Raw genomic sequence first — 23087 nt, forward strand, 5'->3', positions numbered from 1 at the left:
AACAAATCCAAATCAATCCTAAATATTCTAAAAATGAAAATCCTAATTTACATCGATCCTAAATATTCAAAAAATCAAAATCCTGATTGTAACTAATTGAATTTACAATCTAGGGTTCAAATACCCCAAAACACATACATAAATAGTTTCGATTTAAATTTATCACGATCTCTACAATGGAGAGAGATAGAGAGAGACTTGTATCGAAACTGTTCTCATCATTTCCACAACAGAGTGAGACAAAGATAGAAAAACTTGCAAGTTTCTCACGATTTCCATAACAGAAACAGACAGAGAGAGAGAGAAACCTGCAAGATTTTTACGATCTCCACGACGGAGAGAGAGAGAGAGAGAGAGAGAGAGAGAGAGAGGGAGGGAGAGGGAGGTTGCATACCTCAATTGACTCCTTTGACCTCTACGGAAGTTATTCAATGGAAAATGAAACTAGAGACAGAATTATGAAAGAGGGGAGGAGGGCTGAAATGTAATTTCAGTCAAAATTAGAAAAGGGTATTTTCGAAAAGTTAAAAAAAATTAATTCCAAAAATGATAAATTATCGTTTTCGAAATTAATTGCTACAGTTTACCGTTTTGTAAATAATCGAAATGTGGTGCATGTTTTGGTAAATCTGCCTCTTTTATATTTAAAAAATTAAAAAAACGCCACTAGAAGTGGCATTTTGGGTTCCTAATAGAAATTTTGATAAAATAGTTACATTTTTGCTAAATGTATATTACCCAAGATTTTTATTTTTTTGGATAATTTCCCCTAAAAATTTTACACGATAAAGAAATGCCACTACCAACAGTAATCCATAAGAGAACATCAACCAATGAGAATCATCAACTCTGGCAACTTAATTTCGATGTTGTCCTCTTCGTTTCTTAAATTTCTTTCTACTAAATAGAGAAAAATATCAAGGCTAAAGTGTGAGAATTCTACTATCACCCTTTATATTTATTTTAATTTAGTTGGGATGTAATAAGTAAAATTTGAGGTGCGAATAGAATTACTGAAAATTAATACAACAGAATAAACTCTCTCTTTTTTTTTTTTTTTTTTTTGAGAAAAAAATCTCCTGAGGTCAAATATTAAGTTGAGATGAAAAGACACTTTTAGGAATTCCCAAGAAGATATATCCATCCTTAGGAAAATCGTATTGATCCTTAGAAAAAACTAAATCATGCATTCGACTAACCTTTTTAGATGTTATTGAATCCGACCAAAACCAATTCGTTTTGAAAGGATAAATTTTGGAATGGGTGGATAATTTTATTTTGTTTCTGAAAAGGATACATTTTGATGAGCATCTGATTTTAACCTATCAGATTCTAGATCAACGAACCTAAGATTTGATAAAACCGGTCTGACAATGAATCGATCAATTCCTATCTTATCATTACTAAGTCCGAAAGGATCATTATCTAAATAGTCCCCAGATCGACCTCAATCCGATCCATTGATAAGATCATCATATGTGACTAGTTTCTTTATAAGCCGAAAAAATCATAACCAGTAAGGCCAGCCTGACTAACTAGGCAAGAGTGGTTGAGCCCACAACCTCTTGATTTCGTGGTGTAATTCAGATTCAAAAAACAATAGCAAAAGAATAAAATAAACTTTGGACTTGATCCAAGGTTTTTAAAATGGGCTAACCATTTAACTCTCAAATTTAAAATCAAAATTCAATTGTGATTTTTTTATATTCAAATTTATTGTTTTTCTATTTTGAAATTTCTTAAGTTAGTACCAAAATAATTTCCTTTTTTGATTTTATATTTTAGATTAATGACAAAAATGACCCTAAAAAAAATACTATTTAGTTCACATGGCAAGAGTACTGAACCATAGACTTTTTTCCTTGTGTATCCCCAAGAAAAAGATCTATGGATCTTTGCACTTGCCACATCAACTATGTACATATCAAGTAAGATTTTTCAAGTCAGAATATCATGATTCTATATTTTAATCTGATCTATGCTCTCTAAACTAGATGAAAGAGGTGTCAATGAATTTTCAAAGAGCACCAATTTTGTAATTCAACCTAACAGGGTGACTCAAAAACTCACTGATGTGGCAAGTGCAAGAATCATAGAATTTTTTCTCGGGATAGACAACTACACATATTTTACGTGGATGTGCAGTTGTGTATCCTAGGGAAAAGAATTTATGGTTCTAGCATGGTACACTTCAGTTGAGTCACCTTATCTTGACTCTGGAAAATCCCCTAGTTTCTGCTAGGAAAAAGTACTACACTCGCATGCCTGGGTTATTATTAGGGGTGCAACTTGGTCCGGTTCAAATTTGGTTCAGTTTGGAATAAGTTGTGGTTCAGTTCCGGATTACGAAAATGGAAAACCGATCAATTTGGTTTGGTTCTTGGATCAAGTTTGTATAAAACCGAACCCCTGTGCAAAAACTAAATAAATCTATATGTATATAATAATTATTATGAATTATTTTAGGAGTTAGGACGTATATTAGGGATTTTTATGGATGAAGTAATGATTTCTTATGGAAAGATTAGTGATTATTGCATGAAATTTTATGTTTATTATTTGTTTGTTTTTTTATTAAAAAATATTACTTGCAATTTATAGAATATTGGCAATCCGTAGAATTGAATCGAACCAAATTGACTTTAGTTCGATTTGAGTTGGTTTGATTTCAATGGAATTTGATTTGGCTCTGATTCTTATTTAGTGGAACCGACCTATGCTGGTTTGGTTCCAATTTGACTTCAAACCGAATCAAGTTGCACCCCTAGTTATTATGGTTTAAAACTTGAGATAGGGTGTGAGATAAAATAATTATTCTAAAGATTTTCTATAGATTCGTCCCTTAGTTTCTTTTCTATCTAACCTGTAGGTGTCAAACCATCCTTTTCGATGACTTTCCTAAAGGGTCTTTGTCTAAACCAAAAGAATAAGAGACATTTACGAGGCAGACCTATTGTTGCAATTTTATTACAAAAACTCCCTTACTACATAAGTTTATTACCTGCACAAACCTTACTTTATGAATCCGACCACCATGACTGACTTGATATGATTTTAAATCTTACTAAGGGTCATTGGGCCCACATGGATTATCAAATTAGCAATCTAACAAAACAGATTTCTATATTTCATGAAAAAACTTAGATTTGAAAGAAAATTAAAAAAACGTAAAAAAATATTTTTAAGCTTACGTGTAGATGTTGAAAATGGATGGCTATTGAAATTCCTAATTCAAAATTAAATTCAATAGTGAAAATTAACTTTATAAATTTTTTTTTTTTATCATGTTTTTAGATTTCACAAATTGATGTGGTTAGAATCCACTCCGAGGTATGTTAAGTAATAAATTAACCACATAAATTTGAAATTCCTGAAATGGATCCCCACTCCAAGGTTTGCTTGAAAACGAACTTGATAAAGTAAGGTTTGGTAAGTAACAAACTTCATAAAGCAAGGTTCCCTGGGGTTGTCAGAACTCCAAGGGAGTTTTTATAATAAAAGTTCAAAACTTAAGTCTATTGGGTAAATCACTCTAGCCTTAACCTACTCTCCAACAACATGACTGCTGGGATGTTTGGAAATGCCAAGAGAAATGACTCCCTATGAAATGTGTATCTCTAGGAATTGATTTCTAAGAATCTCACATGCCAATGATTATGTTGATTGAGGTTAGAAAAATCTTTATCTAAAGGCATTTTTGAAGTCTCAACTTATGATTGAGATCCTCTATTAAACACACAGTTAACATTAGAGACAACGGAGCCTTTCTTTATGAAGTTTGTTACTCGCCAAACCTTACTTTACCAAGCAAAAGTTGGAGTCTGGATTCATGTCATAAAATTTTGATGTATATGGTTAATTTGTTACTTAACATACCTTGGAGTGGATTCTAACCTCATCAATTACAGGGTTATAAATATGACAGCAAAATTGAAAAAAATGTTATATTGTCAGAGTTGAATTTTAGTTTTAAATTTGAGGGTTTGGTAGCCATCCATTTTCGATACCTATGATCAAGTTTAAAAAGGTTTTAATTTTTTAAATTTTCTTTTGAATATGATTTTTCCATAAAATCTAGAAGGCTGTGGGTTGGATTGGTAATTGGACAATCCATGTGGGCCTAATGACCCTTAGTAAGATTTGAATTCTTACTAAGTTAGTCATGTTAGCCTAATTCATAAAGTAAGGTTTGTTCAAGTAATTAACCTGATAAAGTAAGGAAATTTTTCTAATAAAATCGCAACAATAGATATGCCCAATAAATCTCTCTTAACATTATAGATTAAGATTTCCATGAGATTAATTAGTACATATTTCCAGGGAGCAAAATTACATTTCTAAGGTTACTTTTTTGTTTTCTTGAAAATTCCAAGTATCTCAACCGTCGGATCAAGAGGCTAGTGTTTCGCTTAGAGAAGTGGTCCCCTACTTTTCTATCTTCACCATCTTTTCTCTACGGGGCTATATATACATGAGAGAGAGAGAGAGAGAACCAACCTTGTCGATAAAGGACGACAAGCAAGATGAAGCCATACAGTAGTAAAGCAGAGGTGAAGAGAGGGCCATGGACACCCGATGAAGACGAGCTTCTCTCGAATTACGTAAGAAAAGAAGGTGAGGGAAGGTGGCGAACACTACCAAAGAAGGCTGGACTACTCCGCTGTGGCAAGAGCTGTCGCCTTCGCTGGATGAATTATCTTCGTCCATCCATCAAACGTGGCCGTATAGCTCCAGATGAAGAAGATCTCATCCTTCGTCTCCACCGTCTTCTTGGTAACAGGTACTCCTCTCCCTCTAGGGTTTCATTATACATGCCATCTATCTTCTAGGGTTTCTCTCTCTCTCTCTCTCTCTCTCTCTCTCTCTCTCTCTCTCTCTCTCTCTCTCTAACTAGATTTACTTTGTTAGGTGGGCTTTGATTGCTGGGAGGATTCCTGGACGTACGGACAACGAGATCAAGAATTACTGGAATACCCATCTCAGTAAGAAACTGATAAGCCAAGGAATTGATCCAAGAACCCACAAACCATTAAACCCTAACCCGAGTTCTTCTTCTTCTGCTGCTGCTGCTTCTGGTAGTCAACCTTCTGCATCAAAATCAAACCCTAACCCTATAACAAGTACTGTTGCTTTACAAGAGAAGGGTTATGGTAGTGTTGAAGACATTATCAACAATACTAATGAGAATCTCGAGGGAACTATGCAATTGGATCAAGACCACAATTGGTTGAATTCAAAAGGGTTGATGATGGATTTGAAAAAAATCAATGAAGAAGATGATATTGAGTACTGCACTGATGATGACGAGGGTATCTTCTCATCATTTTTGAATTCGTTAATCAACGAGGAGATGGTTTTAGATCAGCAACAACAGACTAATGTGATTACACCTATTGAGGCTTTAGCTACTTCTGTTCAGCCTGATGGTTATGATTCCATATGGGAAGCTGCACGCCCCTCTTCCACAGCTGCTGTCAATGATGATGAACGAAAGCAGCTTCATGCTGGACAAGACCTACAATAGGAGAGATTGAAGTTAATTAAATGGCTTGAATTATTGTATTATGAATGTTATCTGTTACTAATGTTTTCCTTATTGTTGTTGATAAATGGTGATGTTATTGAATGTTAAATGTTACTAATGTTTTCTTTCTAATTATTGTTGTTGGTAATTGTGATGTTACAATAGTACGTAGGTATGAACACTTCTTTCAACTGTTAATGAACTTAAATGTATGTATGTATGTTTCTGCTTCTCCTACATTACAACTCTTTTTTCTTGTAATTTCTATCCAAGTTTTCGAAATTAATCAATGTTTCAATTGTAGATGCTAAAGCTTGGGGTGATGTCAGATAACGAACTACAGTTCCACTGACAAGCTTCAGTTCCTACTTATGAAAAACAACTTAAATGAGAAAAAGAGAGACAAGTCCATTCACCTTCTCCACGATATATAAGGTTGTTCACCTCATAATGATAAACTAGTCAGTTCATGCATTAATAAATTTTATAATCCTCTTGAAACTTGATGAAAAGATTCATACTGTGATAACAAAACAATTTCTTCTAATAATTATATAGAATCACATGGTTATTTCAAGGAAAATGCTCGAATGACACAAAGGTGACAAAAATGATGTGGTGGTGCGCTCATAACTGTAGATGCTTTTTTACTCGTATCTCGTAGAAAAGCATCTACGGTAATGTGCGGTAATGTGCGCGACACCACATCATTTTGTCACCTTTGTCTCCATTTGTGACACCCCAGCAGGACTCTTATTTCAAAGCTCAGAATGTGATAGAAGGATACAATACTGTTGTCTATTATTTCTCGCCTATGATAGATTGAGTTAAGAGATACTCAAGAGTTTACAAACATTGAATTTTGTATTAGGAAAAGAATTTTTGATGAGTTGAGAAGTAGCTGCCTTTATAGTCCATAAAAGAGGCAACACAAGTTATACATAGGGCACATGCTAGGGATAGAAATGTTGAGTAATCATTGATATTTAGGAGATGTATGAGAAATATGATCACCAAAATTACATTGAGATGCTGCAAATAAATGTGCTTACTTTCCAAAGTCGTTGTTCATGTTTAGAGTTCAAGGGTTTACTGGATGCTTGATTTGTAGGGTTAACGTAGCAAGTAGCCATTTTCTTCATTATTATTATTAACGAAGATGCTAGCCTGCTAGGAATTATAAAACAAAGTTCCAAGTCCATACTCTCAAGGGAAACGATTCTTCACCACATTCACAATATATTTTAAAGTATGACATTTCCGTTGGGGATGAAGAGGAAGATTTGAAGTTCGGCGATCATCATATTTAGTTTGGGAGGTGCCTTTTGAATGTATCTAATATAAAGGTCAACTCTGACGGACCATTATATTTCTATTTTGAAGTTTTTTTTCTTCTCATTAAGTTTCTTCATATTCTTATGGAGGATGTAACAATGAGCTATGTTAGTGTGTAAGAGAAATAGATACGTATGTGTGATAAGGAGAATGAACATCAACAACAAGAACCCAACAAGGCTAGGAGACCGTTCCTTGCCAAGGTAGTGGCTAGATCTGACTGTTATAGGGGATGGAGATCCTCCGAAAGATGATTCCCCTTCACTGAGAGCTTTGAAGAAACCTAGGCTCTGGTCATGGGAACCTTTAATCACATTCTCAACGGAGGATGTTAATCTTGGTTCAGAGAAGTTTAAATTCGCTCTTGTGGAGAAATTAGCAAAGCCACGTTTTGGCTCTATACTATTTCATCATGGAGTAAGACAATCAGAAAACTGATTCAAGTTTGTAAGCTACTTGGTTCGTGCAGCACAATCAAACTAGACTTTCAACATGTTATGCTGAAATTGTCTACTCAGGCTGATATGATAAACATTTGGTTGAAAGAAAGAAGAACTGTGGAGAGCTATGTCTGATTATTCAAGTAGACTTTCGACACATTATGCTGAAATTCCCAGTTGGATTTCTTTCCTGAACCTACCTCTATTTTGTTATGAGGACGACAATCTTCGTAGTATTGCCTCGGTAGTAGGGGAAGTGCTTGCGGTGGATCACATGACATGGAATGTTACTAGACTTAATGGAGCACGAGTCTGCATTCTTCTTGACCTCCTTAAAGATCTTCCGAAGAGAGTGATAATCACTCATTGTTAATTCGGGTTTTGGCAACAAATTGTCTATGAGGGGATGCCACATTATTGGCTGTGCTGCTTTAAACTAGGGCATCTCTAGAGAAGGAATGTAGACTTAAAATTGGAAAAGAGAATGTGGAGGAGGCTCCGACGAAAAAGATTGTCAAACCAATGGCTCCAAAGGCATTGGAGAAAGGTGTTAATAACAAGAGTTGGAAAGAAAAACCATTGATGATCAAGGATGCACCAGTACTCCAGAAACCAAAGGTTTAGACAACTGAGGGGAGAGGGAAAGAACCTATGGAGTTTTAGGCTGGTTCGAGCACAAACGAGGAAGATGATGATGTGGGAAAAACTAAAGATGGCCATGACTGAACCATCCTATGTGGCATGCCCTCTGTTACAAAGAAAGTCGTTGATGTGGCTGAAAATGTAGACGTGGCTGCTAGGGATGTAGCTGTTCCAATTCGAAATTTGAACTTTAATGATACAAATCCGAATAATCTTGAGATGAGTAGGATAAGAAGAGTTGACAGAGAAGATTGTCTTGGCAAAGAGTAAGGAAGGTATACTTTCTGAAATCGAAATATCCTTAGAAGGCAAGATTCAAATTCAAAATACAGAGAAGTTGTGGTTGATTCCCCCGTGATTGACGTCGAGAAAGTTATTGAGGAGGGGGAGTTATTTCTTGAGGACTCTTTTCCTCTAAAATGGGTAACAGTTAGGTACAGCTCCTTATTAGCCTTAATAGATCACATGTTCCCTTGTCCACAACATGTACTAATCCTTTCATTAGAAGGAGATCCAAACCCTGATAACTTGGAGGTAGACCATACGTTGGCTGACTTTGGCAGTGAATAAGAGCTTGAAACTTCCTTCTCCGAAGTTGAGGTTAAGCAACTCGATTACAATTTAGATGCTGCAAGTAATAGAATGAAGAAGAAATGAATCAGATGAAGGTGATCCTAGTAGAACTTGGGTTATCCAAAGAAGACTAGGTCAAGGAATCCTCTCTAATCCTTTCTCCCTGTCTGAGCTATTATGAACATAAGAGGAATCTTGAATTCCTCCTCCCAAATTAGATAGAAGAAAATAAAGAACTATCTTAACCATCTCTTCATGGAAATCTTAGAACCTATTTCCCGGTAGGAATCAAATTTCTTTAAAATAGGTAGGAAGTTGAAGTCAGTTAATGCTTTCTCGAATAACAAGGATCTAAACTTCGGTTCCATATGGTTCTTTTGGTACGGGAAGGCTTCAAAAATAAAGTTGGTTCTTAGTGACCCTCAATTCTTAATTCTTGATGGGGAATTAGAAAACATCTCAATGAAGATTTGTGTCGTTAGGGTTGTTGTGAAATCCAAGATCGTAGAGCTTTTATGGGAGGAGTTGAAGTCTTTGCTAAACCATTTGGATAATCTTTTGGTGGTTGGAGATTTTAATACCATACTTCACCTAGAAAAGAAAGAAAGGAGGAAGATACCCTAGTTCTTCTTCAATGGGGGATTTTCGCTAGTTTACCTCTCATTTGGTTCTAATTAATGTGGGTTTTATGAGTCAAAATTTACTTGGTGCGATAATAGATAAGGACAGAAGGGTGTATGTGGTTGCCTAGATATAGCTTTTATCTTTATCCATTGGCCAGGGATCCTAGAACCTCCCTCAATGACCCACTTCCGAAGATTTTCATCTGATCATTGCCAGCTTTATATCCTATAATTGAATCACATCCAATTTTGATCCTTGGAAGAAGTGAAAGAGTTTTTATTATTATTGAGGAAATGTGAAAGGAGAGGGTACATGGTACTCCTTTGTTTAGGTTTTCTTAGAAACTTAGAAAATTAAAAGAAACATTGAAGATCTAGAACAAAGAGGTAGTGGTAAATATTCACCAAAGACTTAAAGAGGTTGAGATCAAAGTTCAGGAGTATGGAAGAGAGTTTGGCTACTCATGGATGGAACCAAAACGTGTATCTTGAATGTCAAAGGGAAAAAACGACTATACTACTTGGAGTAGAAATGAGGAATCGATTTAAAGGCAAAAATCTTGAATAGCCCGTCTCAAAGAAAAAGATAAAAACTCAAAAATTTTCCTTATGTCCACCAAGGTCAGAGCCTCTAGAAATTCAATTAGAAGAATTAAGCTCTCAGGTGGCTTATTTGTGGAAGTTCAAGCATATATTGAGAAAGTCGCGATTTGAGAATTTCAAGGGCTCCTATCTACTGAATCATCTGTGGTTACTCTAGTAATTTTGGAGGGTTTGAAGAGGAAGATTTCCAAGGCTGAGAGTCAACTATTGTGCATCATCCCATCTATTGAAATATTGCTAGAGTCCATTAAGGGGAGTTTGGCTAGTGTGGCTCTCATTTGTTTTTAATTTATGTGGGTTTTATGGGTCAAAATTTACTTGGTGCATTAATAGACAATAAGCACATTTAGGATCGTCAGAATATAGCTTTTGTCTTTCTATATTGGTTAGAAACAAAAGCCTTCTTTCAAAGACCAACTTCCCAAGGTTTTCATTTGATCATCGCCCGCTCTATAACAAATTATTGAATCACATCTTGATACATAGACAATTCTGATTCTTGAAAGACATGAATGATTTTGTTATGATTATTAAGGAAATGTGGAAGGAGAGGTGAATGGCACTCCTTTGTTTAGGTTTTCGTTAAAACTTATAAGATTAAAAGAAACTTTGAAGTTCTAGATAAAGAGGTAGTGGGAAACATTCATCAAAGACTTAAAGAGGTTGAGATCAAAGCTCAAAAGTATGGAGGAAAATTTGGCTACTCCTAGACGAAACAAAAAGTGTATGTAGAATGTCAAAGGTCAAAGAACGGCTATACCACTTGGACAAGAAATGAGGAATTTATTTAGAGAAAGAAATCCTGAATAGCTTCTTGACTGGTGGGACATAAAAACTAAATTGTTTTTTCATATGTCTACCAAGGTCAGAGCTTTAGAAATTCAATAAAAATAAATAAATTAAGCTCTTAGATGATTCATTTGTGGAAGTTCAAGCAAATATTGAGAAAGCCGTGAATCGATAATTTCAAGGCTTCTAATCTACTAAATCACTAGTGGTTAATCTAGTACTTTTGGAGGGTTTGCGGAGGAAAGTGTCTATGGTAGATAGTCAACTATTTTGCATCGTCTCGTCTCTTTAAAAACTACTGAAGGCCACTAAGGGGATTTTGGACAGTTAGCCTCTCATTTGGTTTTAATTGATTTGGGTTTTAGGAGTCAAAATTTACTTGGGTGCAATAATAGACAGTGATGTAAGCATATATGGGGTAGCCTAGATATAGTATTTATCTTTGTACATTGGTCAAAGACCCTAAATCTTCCTCAATGACCTACTTCCCAAGATTTTCATTCATCATTGCTCGCTATATGTCACATCTAGATACATAGACAATTTTTATTATTAGAAGATGAATATTTTTTTTACGATTGAGGAAGTGTGGAAGAAGGTGTTCAATCAGAAAATTTAAGCTCCTAGATGGTTAATTTATGAAAGTTCAAAGAGATATTTAGAAAGTCGCGATTTGAGTACTTCGGGGACTTCTATCTACTAATCACCAATGATTAATCCAATACTTTTGAAGGATTTGAGGTGGAAAGTGTATAGGACTAAGAATCAACTATTGTGCACCATCACATCTCTTGAAAAATTGCTAAAGACAATTAAGGGGAGTTTGTCCAGTTTGTCTCTCATTTGGTTCTAATTGATGTGGGTTTTATGAGTAAAAATGTACTTGATGTAATAATAGATAGGGACGTAAGCGCATATGGGATCGTCTGGATATAGTTGTTGTATTTGTACATTTGTTAGGGTCCTTAAAACCTCCCTCAATGATCAACTTTCCAAGATTTTCATCCGATCATCGCCTGTTTTATGTCTAGTTATTGAGATCATATCTAGATACATAGAAAAATTTTATTCTTGGAAGACGTAAAAGATTTTTATGCTTATTGAGGAAGTGTGGAAGGAAAGGGTTTATGGTACTCCTTTGTTTAGGTTTTCGTAAAATTTAGAAGATTAAAATAAACTTTGAAGTTCTAAACAGAAAGGTAGTGGGAAAATTCACCAAAGACTTAAAGAAGCCGAGATCAAATTTCAAGAGTATATAGGAAAGTTTGGCTGCCCATGAATGGAACAAAAAATGTATGTGGAATGTCAAAAGACAAAGAATGACTATATCACTCTAACACTAAATGTAAAATCAATATAGAGGTAGAAATCCTAATTAGTCTCTCTTAAGGAGGGAACTAAAAACTAAATTTATATGTTGTCGAAGGTCAAAGCCTTTAGATATTCAATAAGAAGAATTAAGCTCTTAAATAGTTCATTTGTGAAAGTTTAAACAGATATTTAGAAAGTCGCGAATCGAGAATTTCAAGACCTTCTATCTACTGAATCATTAGTGGTTAAATATTGTGCACCGTCCAATCTATCAAAAGATGACTAAAGACCATTAAGGAGAGTTTGGCCAGTTTGTCTCTCATTTGGTTTTAACTAATGTGGGTTTTATGAGTCAAAATTTACTTGCTGCAATAATAGACTAGGACGTAAGCACACATGGGGTCACCTGGAAATAGCCTTTCTTTTTGTACATTGGTTAGAAACCTTAGAACTTCCCTCAATGACCCATTTTCCAAGATTTTATTTAATCATTATCTGTTCTATATCCAACTGTTGAATCATATATGGATACATAGAAAATTTTGATTTTTTGAAAACATAAAATATTTTTTAATGATTATTGAAGAAGTGTGGAAGGAGAGGGTAGATGGTACTCTTTTATTTAGGTTTTCCAAAAAATTTAGCAGATTAAAAGAAACTTTGAATATCCAAAACAAAGAGGTAGTGGGAAACATTCACGAAAGACTAAACGAGGTTGGGATCAATTTTCAATAGTATGGAGGAAAGTTTGACTACTCATGGATGGAACAAAAACTGTATCTGGAATGTTAAAGGGCAAATAACTACTATACCACTCTGAGAAGAAATGAGGAATCCATTTAGAGTCAAAAATCTTGAATAGCCTGTCTCAAGGAGAGAGATAAAAGCTAAAAAAAATTTCCATGTGTCTGCCAAAGTCAGGGTCTCTACAAATTCAATCAAAATAATTAAGCTCTCAAATGACTCATTTGTGGAAGTTCAAGCAGATATTGAGAAAGTTGCGATTGGGGAATTTCAATGGCTCCTATCTATTGAATTACCAGTGGTTAATCCAGTACTCTAGGGAGATTTGAAGAGGAAGGTGTCTAGGGCGGAGAGTCAACTATTGTGCACCATCTCGACTCTTGAAAAACTACTAGAGACAATTAAAGGGAGTTTAGCCAGTTTGCCTCTCATTTGGTTTTAATTAATGTGGGTTTAATGAGTCAAAATTTACTTGGTATAATAATAAACAAGGATGTAAGCTCATAAGTGGTCACATGGATATATCTTTTATTTTTTTTTACATTGGTTAGAGGCCCTAGACTTTTCCTCAATGACCAACTTCCCAAGATTTTCATGTGATCATCGCTTGCTCTATATCTAGTTATTGAATCATATCTCGATACATAGACAATTTCAATTCTTGGAAGAATTGAAAGATTTTTTAAGTTTATTGAGGAAGTGTGGAAGGACAGGGTGCATGGTACTCTTTTGTTTAGGTCTTCGCAAAAACTTAGAATATTAAAAGAAACTTTGATTATTTAGAAAAAGAGGTAATGAGAAACATTCACCAAGGACTTAAAAGGATGAGATAAAAGTTCAAGGGTATCAAGGAAAGTTTGGATACTCATGGATTAAATAAAAAAGTGTATTAGGAATGTCAAAGGGTAAAGAACGACTATACCACTTGGAAAATAAACAAGTAATCAATTTAGAGAAAGAAATCTTGAATAGCCAATCTCAAGGAGGGAGATAAAAACTCAAAAAATTTCCATGTCCACAAAGGCCAAAGCCACTAGAAATTTAATAAGAAGAATTAAGCTCTCAGATTATTCATTTGTGGAAGTTCGAGCAAATATTGAGAAAGTCGCGATTCAAGAATTTCAAGGGCTCTTATCTATTGAATCATTTGTGGTTAATCTAGTATTTTTTGGAAGGTTTGGGGAGGAATGTATCCAAGGATGAGATTCAATTATTGTGTACCGTCCCATCTCTTGAAAATTTTCTAAAGGCCATTAAGTGGATTTTGGTCAGTTTATCCCTTATATAGTCTAATTAATGTGAGTTTTATGGGTCCAAATTTACTCAGTGCAATAATAGACAAAGACGTAAGTGCATATGCGGTCGATTGGATATAGCTTTTGTCTTTATACATTATTTAGGAACCCTATAACCTCCCTCAATGATCTACTTCCCAAGATTTGTATCCGATCGTTGTCCGTTTTATATCCAGTTATTGAATCACATCTCGATACATAGATAATTTTTATTCTTGGAAAATGTGAAATATTTTTTTATGATTATAAAGGAAGTGTGAAAGAAGAGAGTGCATGGTACTCTTTTGTTTATGTTTTACATGAAACTTAGAAGATTAAAAGAAATTTTGAAGATCTAGAATAGAGAGGTAGTGGAAAACATTTACGAAATTCTTAAAGAGGTCGAGATCTAAGTTTAAGAGTATGGAGGAAAGTTTGCTACTCATAGATGGAACCAAAAAGTGTATCTGGAATGTTAAAAGGCAAATAACGACAATACCACTTGGACAAGAAATAAGGAATTGATTTAGAGGGAAAAATGCTGAATATCTTGTCTCAAGAAGGGAGATAAAAATAAATAAAAAATTTCCATATATCCTTCAAGGTCAAAGCCTCTAAAAATTCAATCAGAAGAATTAAGCTCCTAGGTAGTTCATTTGTAAAAATTCAAGTAGATATTGAGAAAGTTGCGATTTGAGAATTTCCTATCTATTGAATCATTAGTGGTTAATCCAGTACTTTTGGAGGATTTGACGATGAAGGTGTTTAGGGTTGAGAGTCAACTATTGTGGACTGCCCCATCTATTAAAAAATTGGTCAGTTTTTCTCTCATATGGTTCTAATTGATTTGGGTTTTATGAGTCAAAATTTACTTGGTGCAATAAGTGACGGGGAAGTAATCGCATATGAGTTTTTATCTCTATACATTGGTCAGAGACCCTAGAACTTCCCTCAATGACTCACTTCCCAAGATTTTCATCCGATTATTACCCACTCAATATCCAGTTATTGAATCACATCTTGATAGATAAAATTTTTTTATTCTTGGATGACATGATAGATTTTTTTATAATTATTGAGGAAGTGTGAAAGGAAATGGTGCCTCGTACTTCTTTTAGGTTTTTCAAGAAACTTAGAAGATTAAAAGAAATTTTGACAATGTTGAAGAGAGGTACTAGGAAAAGTTCACCAAAGACTTAAAGATGCCGAGATCAAAGTTCAAGAGTATGGAAGAAAGTTTAGTAACTCATGGATGGAATCAAAAAATATATCTGGAATGTCAAAGGGTAAAGAACAACTATACTACATGGACAAGAAATGAAGAATCGATTTAGTGGTAAAAATCCTGAGTAGCCTCTCTCAATGAGGGAGATAAAACTCAAATTTTTTCATATGTTCACCAAGGTCAGAGCCTCTAGAAATTCAATCAGAAGAATTAAGCTTTTAGACAGTTCATTTGTGTAAATTCAAGCAGATATTAAGATAGTCGTACTTCAAAAATTTCAAGGGCTCTTATCTACTGATCATCAGTGGTTAATCCAATACTTTTGGAGGATTTGAGGTGGAAAGTGTATAGAGCTGAGAATCTATTATTGTGTGTCATCCCATCTCTTAATAAACTATTAGAGACCATTAAGGGGAGTTTGGCCTCATTTGGTTCTAACTAATGTGGGTTTTATGGATCAAAATTACTTGGTGCAATAATAGACATAAACGTAAGCACATATGTGGTCACCTGGATATAGGTTTTGTCTTTGTACATTGGTCAGAGATCCTAGAACTTCCCTCAATGACCAATTTTCCAAGATTTTCATACAATCCTTGCTTGTTCTATATCCATTTATTTAATCACATGTCGATACATAGACAAATTTGATTTTTGAATACATGAAAGATTTTTTATGATTATTGAAGAAGTGTGGAAGGAGATGGTGCATGATACTCATTTGTTTAGGTTTTCTAAGAAACTTTGAAGATTTAGAATAGATAAGTAGTGGGAAATGTTCAACAAAGACTTAACGAGGTTGGAATCAAAGTTCAAGACAATGATGGAAAGTTTGGCTACTCATGGATGAATCAAAAAGTGTATATGGAATGTTAAAGGGAAAATAACTACTATATTACTTGAACAAGAAATGAGGTTTGGCTTTAGAGACAAAAATCTTGAATAACCTGCTTCAAGGAAAGAGATAAAAACTTAAAATTTTATATATGTCTACCAAGGTTAGAGCCTCTAGAAATTCAATCCAAAGATCTAAGCTCTTAGATGGCTTATTTGTAGAAGTTCAAGTAGATATTGAGAAAGTCACGATTTGAGAATTTTAGGCGATCCTATTTACTAAATTATCAGTGGTTAATCCAATACTCTTAAAAATTATCAGCGCATTCCCCTGCTTCTGCTTATGTTTCTACTACGGTTGCTACTGATGGTACTACTAGTGCTATAGTTATTTTTGTGGAGCTTCCTACGGATATTCAGATGCAAGCAGGGCAGAGTTTTGCCACCTCCAGGGAAGACAACCTTACTCCCGACCTTCAACCGTGGAAAAGACGTCGACTGATCAAGAAAAGCCTGAGAAGTCCCTCTTCTATAGAGGATTCTGAACACGAGGGCCCTTCACTTTGCAAGACTCCTCTGGAAGCAACCGCTCTTGCTTGGATGAGTCGCGAGGCTTTCCTCCGGGATGGGAACGAAAACAACATTTTTCGACCCCCTTGCCATGTCTACAATAAAGGTTGCAGGGTGAAGAACCCAGTAATCGATGGCTCCTGACTCTTCCAATCTATCTCTCCCATAGACTAGGATGTTGTTAACCAGGCTAACGCTGACCTGAGTTTTGGTCGTTTTACCCACGGCATTCACCAAGTAACTTCTGATCTTTATGTTCTGCTATCTACTTCATAATTTCTATGCACTTACATTTTTTCCTTGCTTCGTAGGCTCATGTTTATGGGACTCTAGTTTTCCTGAAGTGGCGGGAGGTTGAGAACCAGGTAGTTATCCTGACTAGAGAGTATGGAGAGAAAATAACCATGTTCCAAGTTGAGTTAGCTTCTTTTAGCCAATTTTCCCGGGAGGCTAGAGAGGAGATGGAGGCTAATCTGGTTCAATTCTCCAAGGCCAATCTACCTTTGGAAGCCTCTAATAAGAAGCTGGCCGATCTTTAGGGTTTTCTTCAACTAGAGCTAGCCAGCTACAAAGAGAGAGTACAACAGAGAGACGTAAAACTAGTGGAGCTCCAAGAGAAAGTGCAACAACAGGTGCTCGAACTGAGTTCTCTGAGAACAAGTGTTGATTCAACCAGAGCTACTAAAGCTAAAGAGGACAAGACTGAAACCAAGAAGCTTCTAAGGCAAGTGCAAGCCCAATACTCTCGGCTGGTAGAGGAGGCTTCTACAAAAGCCTACCACGAAGGCTTTGAAACTGCTCAAATTCAATATGAAGAAGAAGAAGAAGGGGATGATGAAGAGGACATGGACAATGCTCCTTTGGTGTCTCCTGTTAAGAATGTTCCCTGGACCAGACGCCTTGAGCGTATTCCCTCCTTTCAACTAGATGAGGAAGGAAACCCCATTGCTATCCTTGATTAGACTCTTGGTGATTTTTTGGAGGCTAGTGCTACCTTAGAATTGAATCATGCCCCAACTGCAGATTCTTCCGTCCAGTCCAGCGATCCACCCCTACTCTCCCTTCCAACCAGCCATCCATTCTTGGTGAAGATCAGAGTGGAGTTGCTAACCTCTCAAGTACTACTACTGAAGCTGATCCCTAGACTTCTCTCTCAACTAGTCAATCTCCCCCTATTGATTAATGACATGTTCTCAGTTGTTATGCTACTACTTTTTGTATTACCCCAACTTTGGGATCTCTTCACTATACTCTTCCCCTTTACTACTAGTAGAAAAATTATGCATTTATACATTTTTTGTCACATTTGCATTTTTTTCTTACCTTTCTCTTATCACTTTTATGCTGCACACATATTCTATTAGTCTGCTTTCTAACTATATACTACGCCCTTCTTTTTCTATTGTAACTCTATTCACACTGGTTAAACTGCTCATGCACACACTGGTTAGATTGCTTATGCGCACATTAGTAAAATTGCTTGTTGCGTATTACTTATGCTGTTATTCTACTTTTACAATCAGTTCATTCTGCTTCAGCTCATTCTCATGCACAAACTGCTATCCTGCTTTTACAATTAGCTTATTTTATTTTAGTTAATTCTCATGCACAAACTATTACCTTGCTTTTACAATCAGCTCATTCTACTTCAGCTCATTTTCATGCACAAACTACTACCTTGTTTTCACAATCAGCTCATTTTTATGCACTTTCCCATTTTCCCCCCAGGTTTTACCTAAAATAATTTTTACTTTAGGTGGAACCTTTACTGGGCTAACTCTATAATGCCTATTCGAGTCACCATCCTTGAAGAAAGTTCTAATTTTACTTGAGCTTTCGATTATAATATCCAGCTAACTTTTCTACTAGTGAACTCGTGATAGAGTAGGGCCCCGACCAGCTTTTTACTTTGCCATCGAGGACAGAGAAGACCCACATAGGTTTGGATCCCGATTGAATCCACATAGTGCTTTTATTACTCATATCAGAGTTTGACCCTGACCAACTTCTTATTCTGCCACGAATGGCAGAAAAGACCCACGTAGGTCTGGATCTCGGTTGGATCCCACTTTAGTGCTCTTGAAACTCCTAACAGAGTAGTACCCCGACCAACTTCTTACCCTACTAATGAAGGCAGGGAAGATCCACGTAAATTTGGATCCCAGCTGAATCCACATAGTGTTTTTGTTACTCGTGTCAAAGTTAGGCCTCGATCAGCTTCTTACTCTGTCACAAATGGCAAAGAAGACCCATGTACACCCAAATCCCGACTGGATCCCACTCCTCAGCTAATTCCTATACAGAGATTTAGAATAACTAATGCATCACATTTATTGATAATACCTCTTCAATTACATACATTTCACGGTCTAGGCAACTCCTAACTAGACATTGTGACTAGTAATAGGCACCATTTTGGCCCACTTTCATCCCTTTATATGGTCCTTCCGAAATTGTATTCAACTTGCCATTATTACGCTCTTCCATGTTTTGGAATACACGTCGCAACATTAAGTTTCCTTCCTGAAACTGTCGGGGACGAACCTTCTTGTTGAAGTAGCCTTGTAATCTTTTGTGATAATGCTCCAACCTGACTAGCGCTCTCGTTTTTCGTCCAATGGGTTTAGTTCTGCAACTATATGTTAGTCATTTCTATCAATTTGTACTACTCTAGACCTCACTATGGGAAAATTGTTCTCTATAGGGATTACCGCTTCCATTTCATAGGCCATAATGAATGGAGATATCCCTGTAGAATTCAAGCAATTGTCTTGTAAGCCCATTTGACTCCGTGCAAGACTGCTGTCCACCTGCCTTTTACCTCCGTTAGCCTCTTTTTCAAGGTGTCTATCAATACCTTATTTGTAGCCTCGACTTGGCCATTACCCTGGGGGTACTGCGGTGTGGAAAACAATTACTTTATTTCATGCTCACTGCAGAATTCTCTGATCTGTTATTCAGTAAATTGTCTTCCATTATCGGAAACTATGGTGTGCAGCAGGACAGACCTGCATATAATGTTCCCCCAGAGAAAATTTTGGACTTCTTGCTGTTAGACCCTGGCTAATGGGAGTGTTTTCATCCATTTAGTGAAATAGTCCGTGGCTACCAGCAAGAAAGTCAGATTACCTGGTGCCTTTGACAACGGGTCTAATAAATCGATTCCCCACTATGTAAAGGGCCACGGGTTGACAAGGAAGTTGAGTTGTACTACTGGTTGCAAGATTATCTTCCCATGTTTTTGGCAGCTGTCATAGTGCTTGATGTGCAGTGTTGCATCCTTCTGTAGATAGGGCCAAAAATAGCCTTGTGAAAGTACCTTATGCGCTATAGATCGTGCCTCTAAATGATTTTCACAGTCTCCTTCATGGATTTCGCTTAACACCTCGTTTGCTTCTTTCGGGGGTAAACAACGTAAGAGTAGCCTTCCCACAGACTTCATATACAGAATCCCATCCAAGATAGTGTACCTCTATGCTCGACTCCTAACTCTCTGGTCTCCTTCGAATTACTAGGTAGCTCCTCCTACTGCAAAAAGGCTAGGATTGGGTTCATCCATCCTTGGTCCCTTACAACCGCTACGATACTAGCCAACCAGAACACTCCTGATAGCCTAACAGTAGCTCTCTCCTATCATGCCCAGCCAATATCGAGGTAATGTAGGCTAGGGTATCTGCATGTCTATTATATGTCCGGAATATATGTTCTATTTTTATTCCTCCCACGCAACACATAGTGCATCTGATCTTCTCTAGGTAGATCTACATCCTGGGATCTCGAGTCTCGAACGTCCCATTGATGTGATTTACTACTAATTGTGAGTCATTGCAGACTATGGCCTTAGATACCCCCAAACCTGTTAAAGATTCGAGGCCAAGTAGCATTGCCTCATACTCCGCTTCATTGTTCGATGTATTGAACCCCAGTCTAACCACCTTTTCTATTCTTGACCCGTCTAGGATGATCAGCACTACTCCGACTCTTGAGCCTTCAAGATTGGACGATTCATCCACGTCGGCCATCCACCCCGGATCATTTTGTAACTCTTGTTTACCATCTGTTTGGTATAATTCCTCTACCAATAGATATGTTTTCTCTTCTACTAGGAAGTCTGTCAAGAAATCAACCACTGCTTGGCCTATCAACAAGACTCTAGATTTCAATTCGAACCAAAACTCTGCTAATTGTACTGTCTACTTTACCATTTTACCTGACCCTTCCTCCTTTCCCAATATAGAATTTAGAGGGAACTCTATGATGACTTGCACCCGATGTGCCTAAAAATGTGGTCGTAGGCGTAGTACCATATATACTAAGGCTAATACTACCTTTTCGAGTCTTGAGTAGAGCATTTTTACATCCGTAAAGGTCTTACTCAGAAAGTAAATGGGCTGCTTTGTCGCTGCCTTGTTCCTGACCAAGATTGAGTTGAGCGTATGCTCTGAAATGGCCAAATACAATCCCAACTCTTCTTCCACTTCTAACTTTAAGAGTATGGGTGGTTTGTAGAGGTATCTTTTCAGTTATGAAAAATCGTGTTCACACTCTTTCGTCCATTCAAACTTGGAACTTTTTCGTAGCAATTTGTACAAGGGTCTGCACTTATTGGAAGACCTGGCTATAAAACAGTTTAAGGTAGCTACTCTCCATACAAATTTTTGGATTTGCTTCTGAGTGCTTGGGGAAGGCCTTTCCAATAACGTTCTAATCTAATCTGGGTTGGCTTTGATTCTTCTCTTCGTGACTAGGTAACATAGGAGTTTTTCTGAGCTTAATGCGTAGGTGAACTTCTCTGGGTTGAGCTTTATCCCCATCTTCCTTACCCGGGAAAAGATTTCTTTCAGATCACTAACATTGTCTTCCCTCCTCTTGCTTTTAACCAACAGGTCATCTATGTACACTTTTATTATTCGGCCCAACAAATCTCTGAAGGGCTCCATTACCAACCTCTGATATATAGCTCCCGCATTCTTTAGGCCAAAGGGCATCACTTTATAATAATAAAGCCCCTGCTCTGTAATGAATGTTGTCTTCTCTTGATCTTCTGGGTTGAGCTGTATCTGATTGTACCTAGACTAGCCATCCATAAAGGACAGCTTCTCGTGACTGGAAATCGCATCTACCAGTTGGTCTATCTTTGGTATTAGGAAATTATTCTTAGGACAGGCCTTGTTTAAGTTTGTGAAGTTTATGCAGACTTTAACCTTCCCATTCTTCTTAGGCATTGCCACAATATTCGTTTTCCACTCTAGGAACTGCACCTCCCTTATGAACCCAGCCCTGATCAACCTGTTCACTTCTTCATTCACCGCCTCCCTGAACCATAGCGCTAATCTCATTGGTTTTTGTTTGACTGGCTTGAAGTTGGGCTCTACATTCAGGTGGTAATAAATCACTTTTGGGTTGATTCCTGACATCTCTTCGATCGACTAGGTGAAGACATCCATATTCTTCCTCAAACACTCTGCTAACTTCTTCAACTCATCCGACTCCAGCTTCGCCCCTGCTCTTATTTGTTTTCCTTTTCCCACATCTACTATTTGAATGCCTTTTAGGCATGAAGGTCCACAAGGCTTGGCCTCCCCCCACTGTAATGGTTATTGTTGTCATTCAGTCTCGGACGACCCATTCCTGCCTAGGGTACACATCTGAGCTGCCACTTAATCACCCACACATCCCACATCCCCTACGACACGGGGAATCGAAGGACTTGGTAATACATAGATGGGACCGCTCGCATCTCATGGGTCCACCATCTCCCCAGAGTAACATTGTAGGGTGAACTCGCCTCTACAATCACGAACCTGGTCATCAAAGTTACCGGTCCCGCCTGTACCGACAACATTATTTCCCCCCAAAGTTGATTGGATTTCCCATCAAACCCGATCAACGACGCTTCCACTGGGGAGAGCACCTTCCTACTAAGGCCCATCTTTAAGAAAGCCGAAGCATACAAAATATCTACTAGGCTGAAGCATACAAAATATCTACTAAGCTACTATCAATTAGTACCCTCTTGAGCATGAAAGTGCTCACTCACAACGTTACCACCAGCGCGTCATAAAGGGGCCTCGCTACCCCTTCCAAGTCCTTCTCAAAGAAAACCATTGTTTGTTCTCCAAGGTGCCCCATCTATTATGTTGGCCCGCTCTTTGCTGTATAAAAGTGAGTCAAATGCTCAGCTCTTCTTCTTTTTATCCTCTCATTGGTTCTGTCCTACCCTGACTTTCTGTTCTCTTCTCTAAAGACAACATGTATCACCGCTGCCCTTCCCTCCTGCTCTTCAGCAGGTGGCTGGTCAACCATATGGTTCCTATCTCAAGGCAGGGTCTGCTCTTTGTTTTCTAAACAGGTCTCTCAACTTGCCTTACTCTGTCAGTCTTTGTAGGAATCTTCTCAAGGCTTGACATCTTTAGTGGTGTATGCCCGCACCTTATGATACTCATAGTATTTCTCATTTCAGTTAATCTAATCTCGAGGAAGAGGTATGGACCACTCAAAATACGGTTCATATGTGATGAGAGACAAGATCTCACTGGGGGCATAACAAAAGACATCCCTCCTCTTTTCCTCTTTCCATCTTGTTCAAGCGGCCTTTTC

The 23087-nt window shown here is 37.0% G+C and overlaps 1 protein-coding gene across 1 annotated transcript; it reads left to right on the forward strand.

The window, feature by feature from the left end:
- Nucleotides 1–4523: 4523 nt before the first annotated feature.
- On the forward strand, nucleotides 4524–5656 carry LOC147400327 (uncharacterized). Its single transcript, XM_086445974.1, has 2 exons — nucleotides 4524–4780; nucleotides 4909–5656. The coding sequence occupies exons 1-2, from the start codon at nucleotides 4524–4526 to the stop codon at nucleotides 5522–5524; spliced, it is 873 nt and encodes a 290-aa protein (XP_086302100.1). The 3' UTR covers nucleotides 5525–5656.
- The last annotated feature ends 17431 nt before the right edge of the window (nucleotides 5657–23087 follow it).

Source organism: Akebia trifoliata, chromosome 6 (assembly GCF_017979445.1).
Source record: "Akebia trifoliata isolate Shusen 1 chromosome 6, ASM1797944v1, whole genome shotgun sequence".
Lineage (NCBI taxonomy): Eukaryota > Viridiplantae > Streptophyta > Magnoliopsida > Ranunculales > Lardizabalaceae > Akebia > Akebia trifoliata.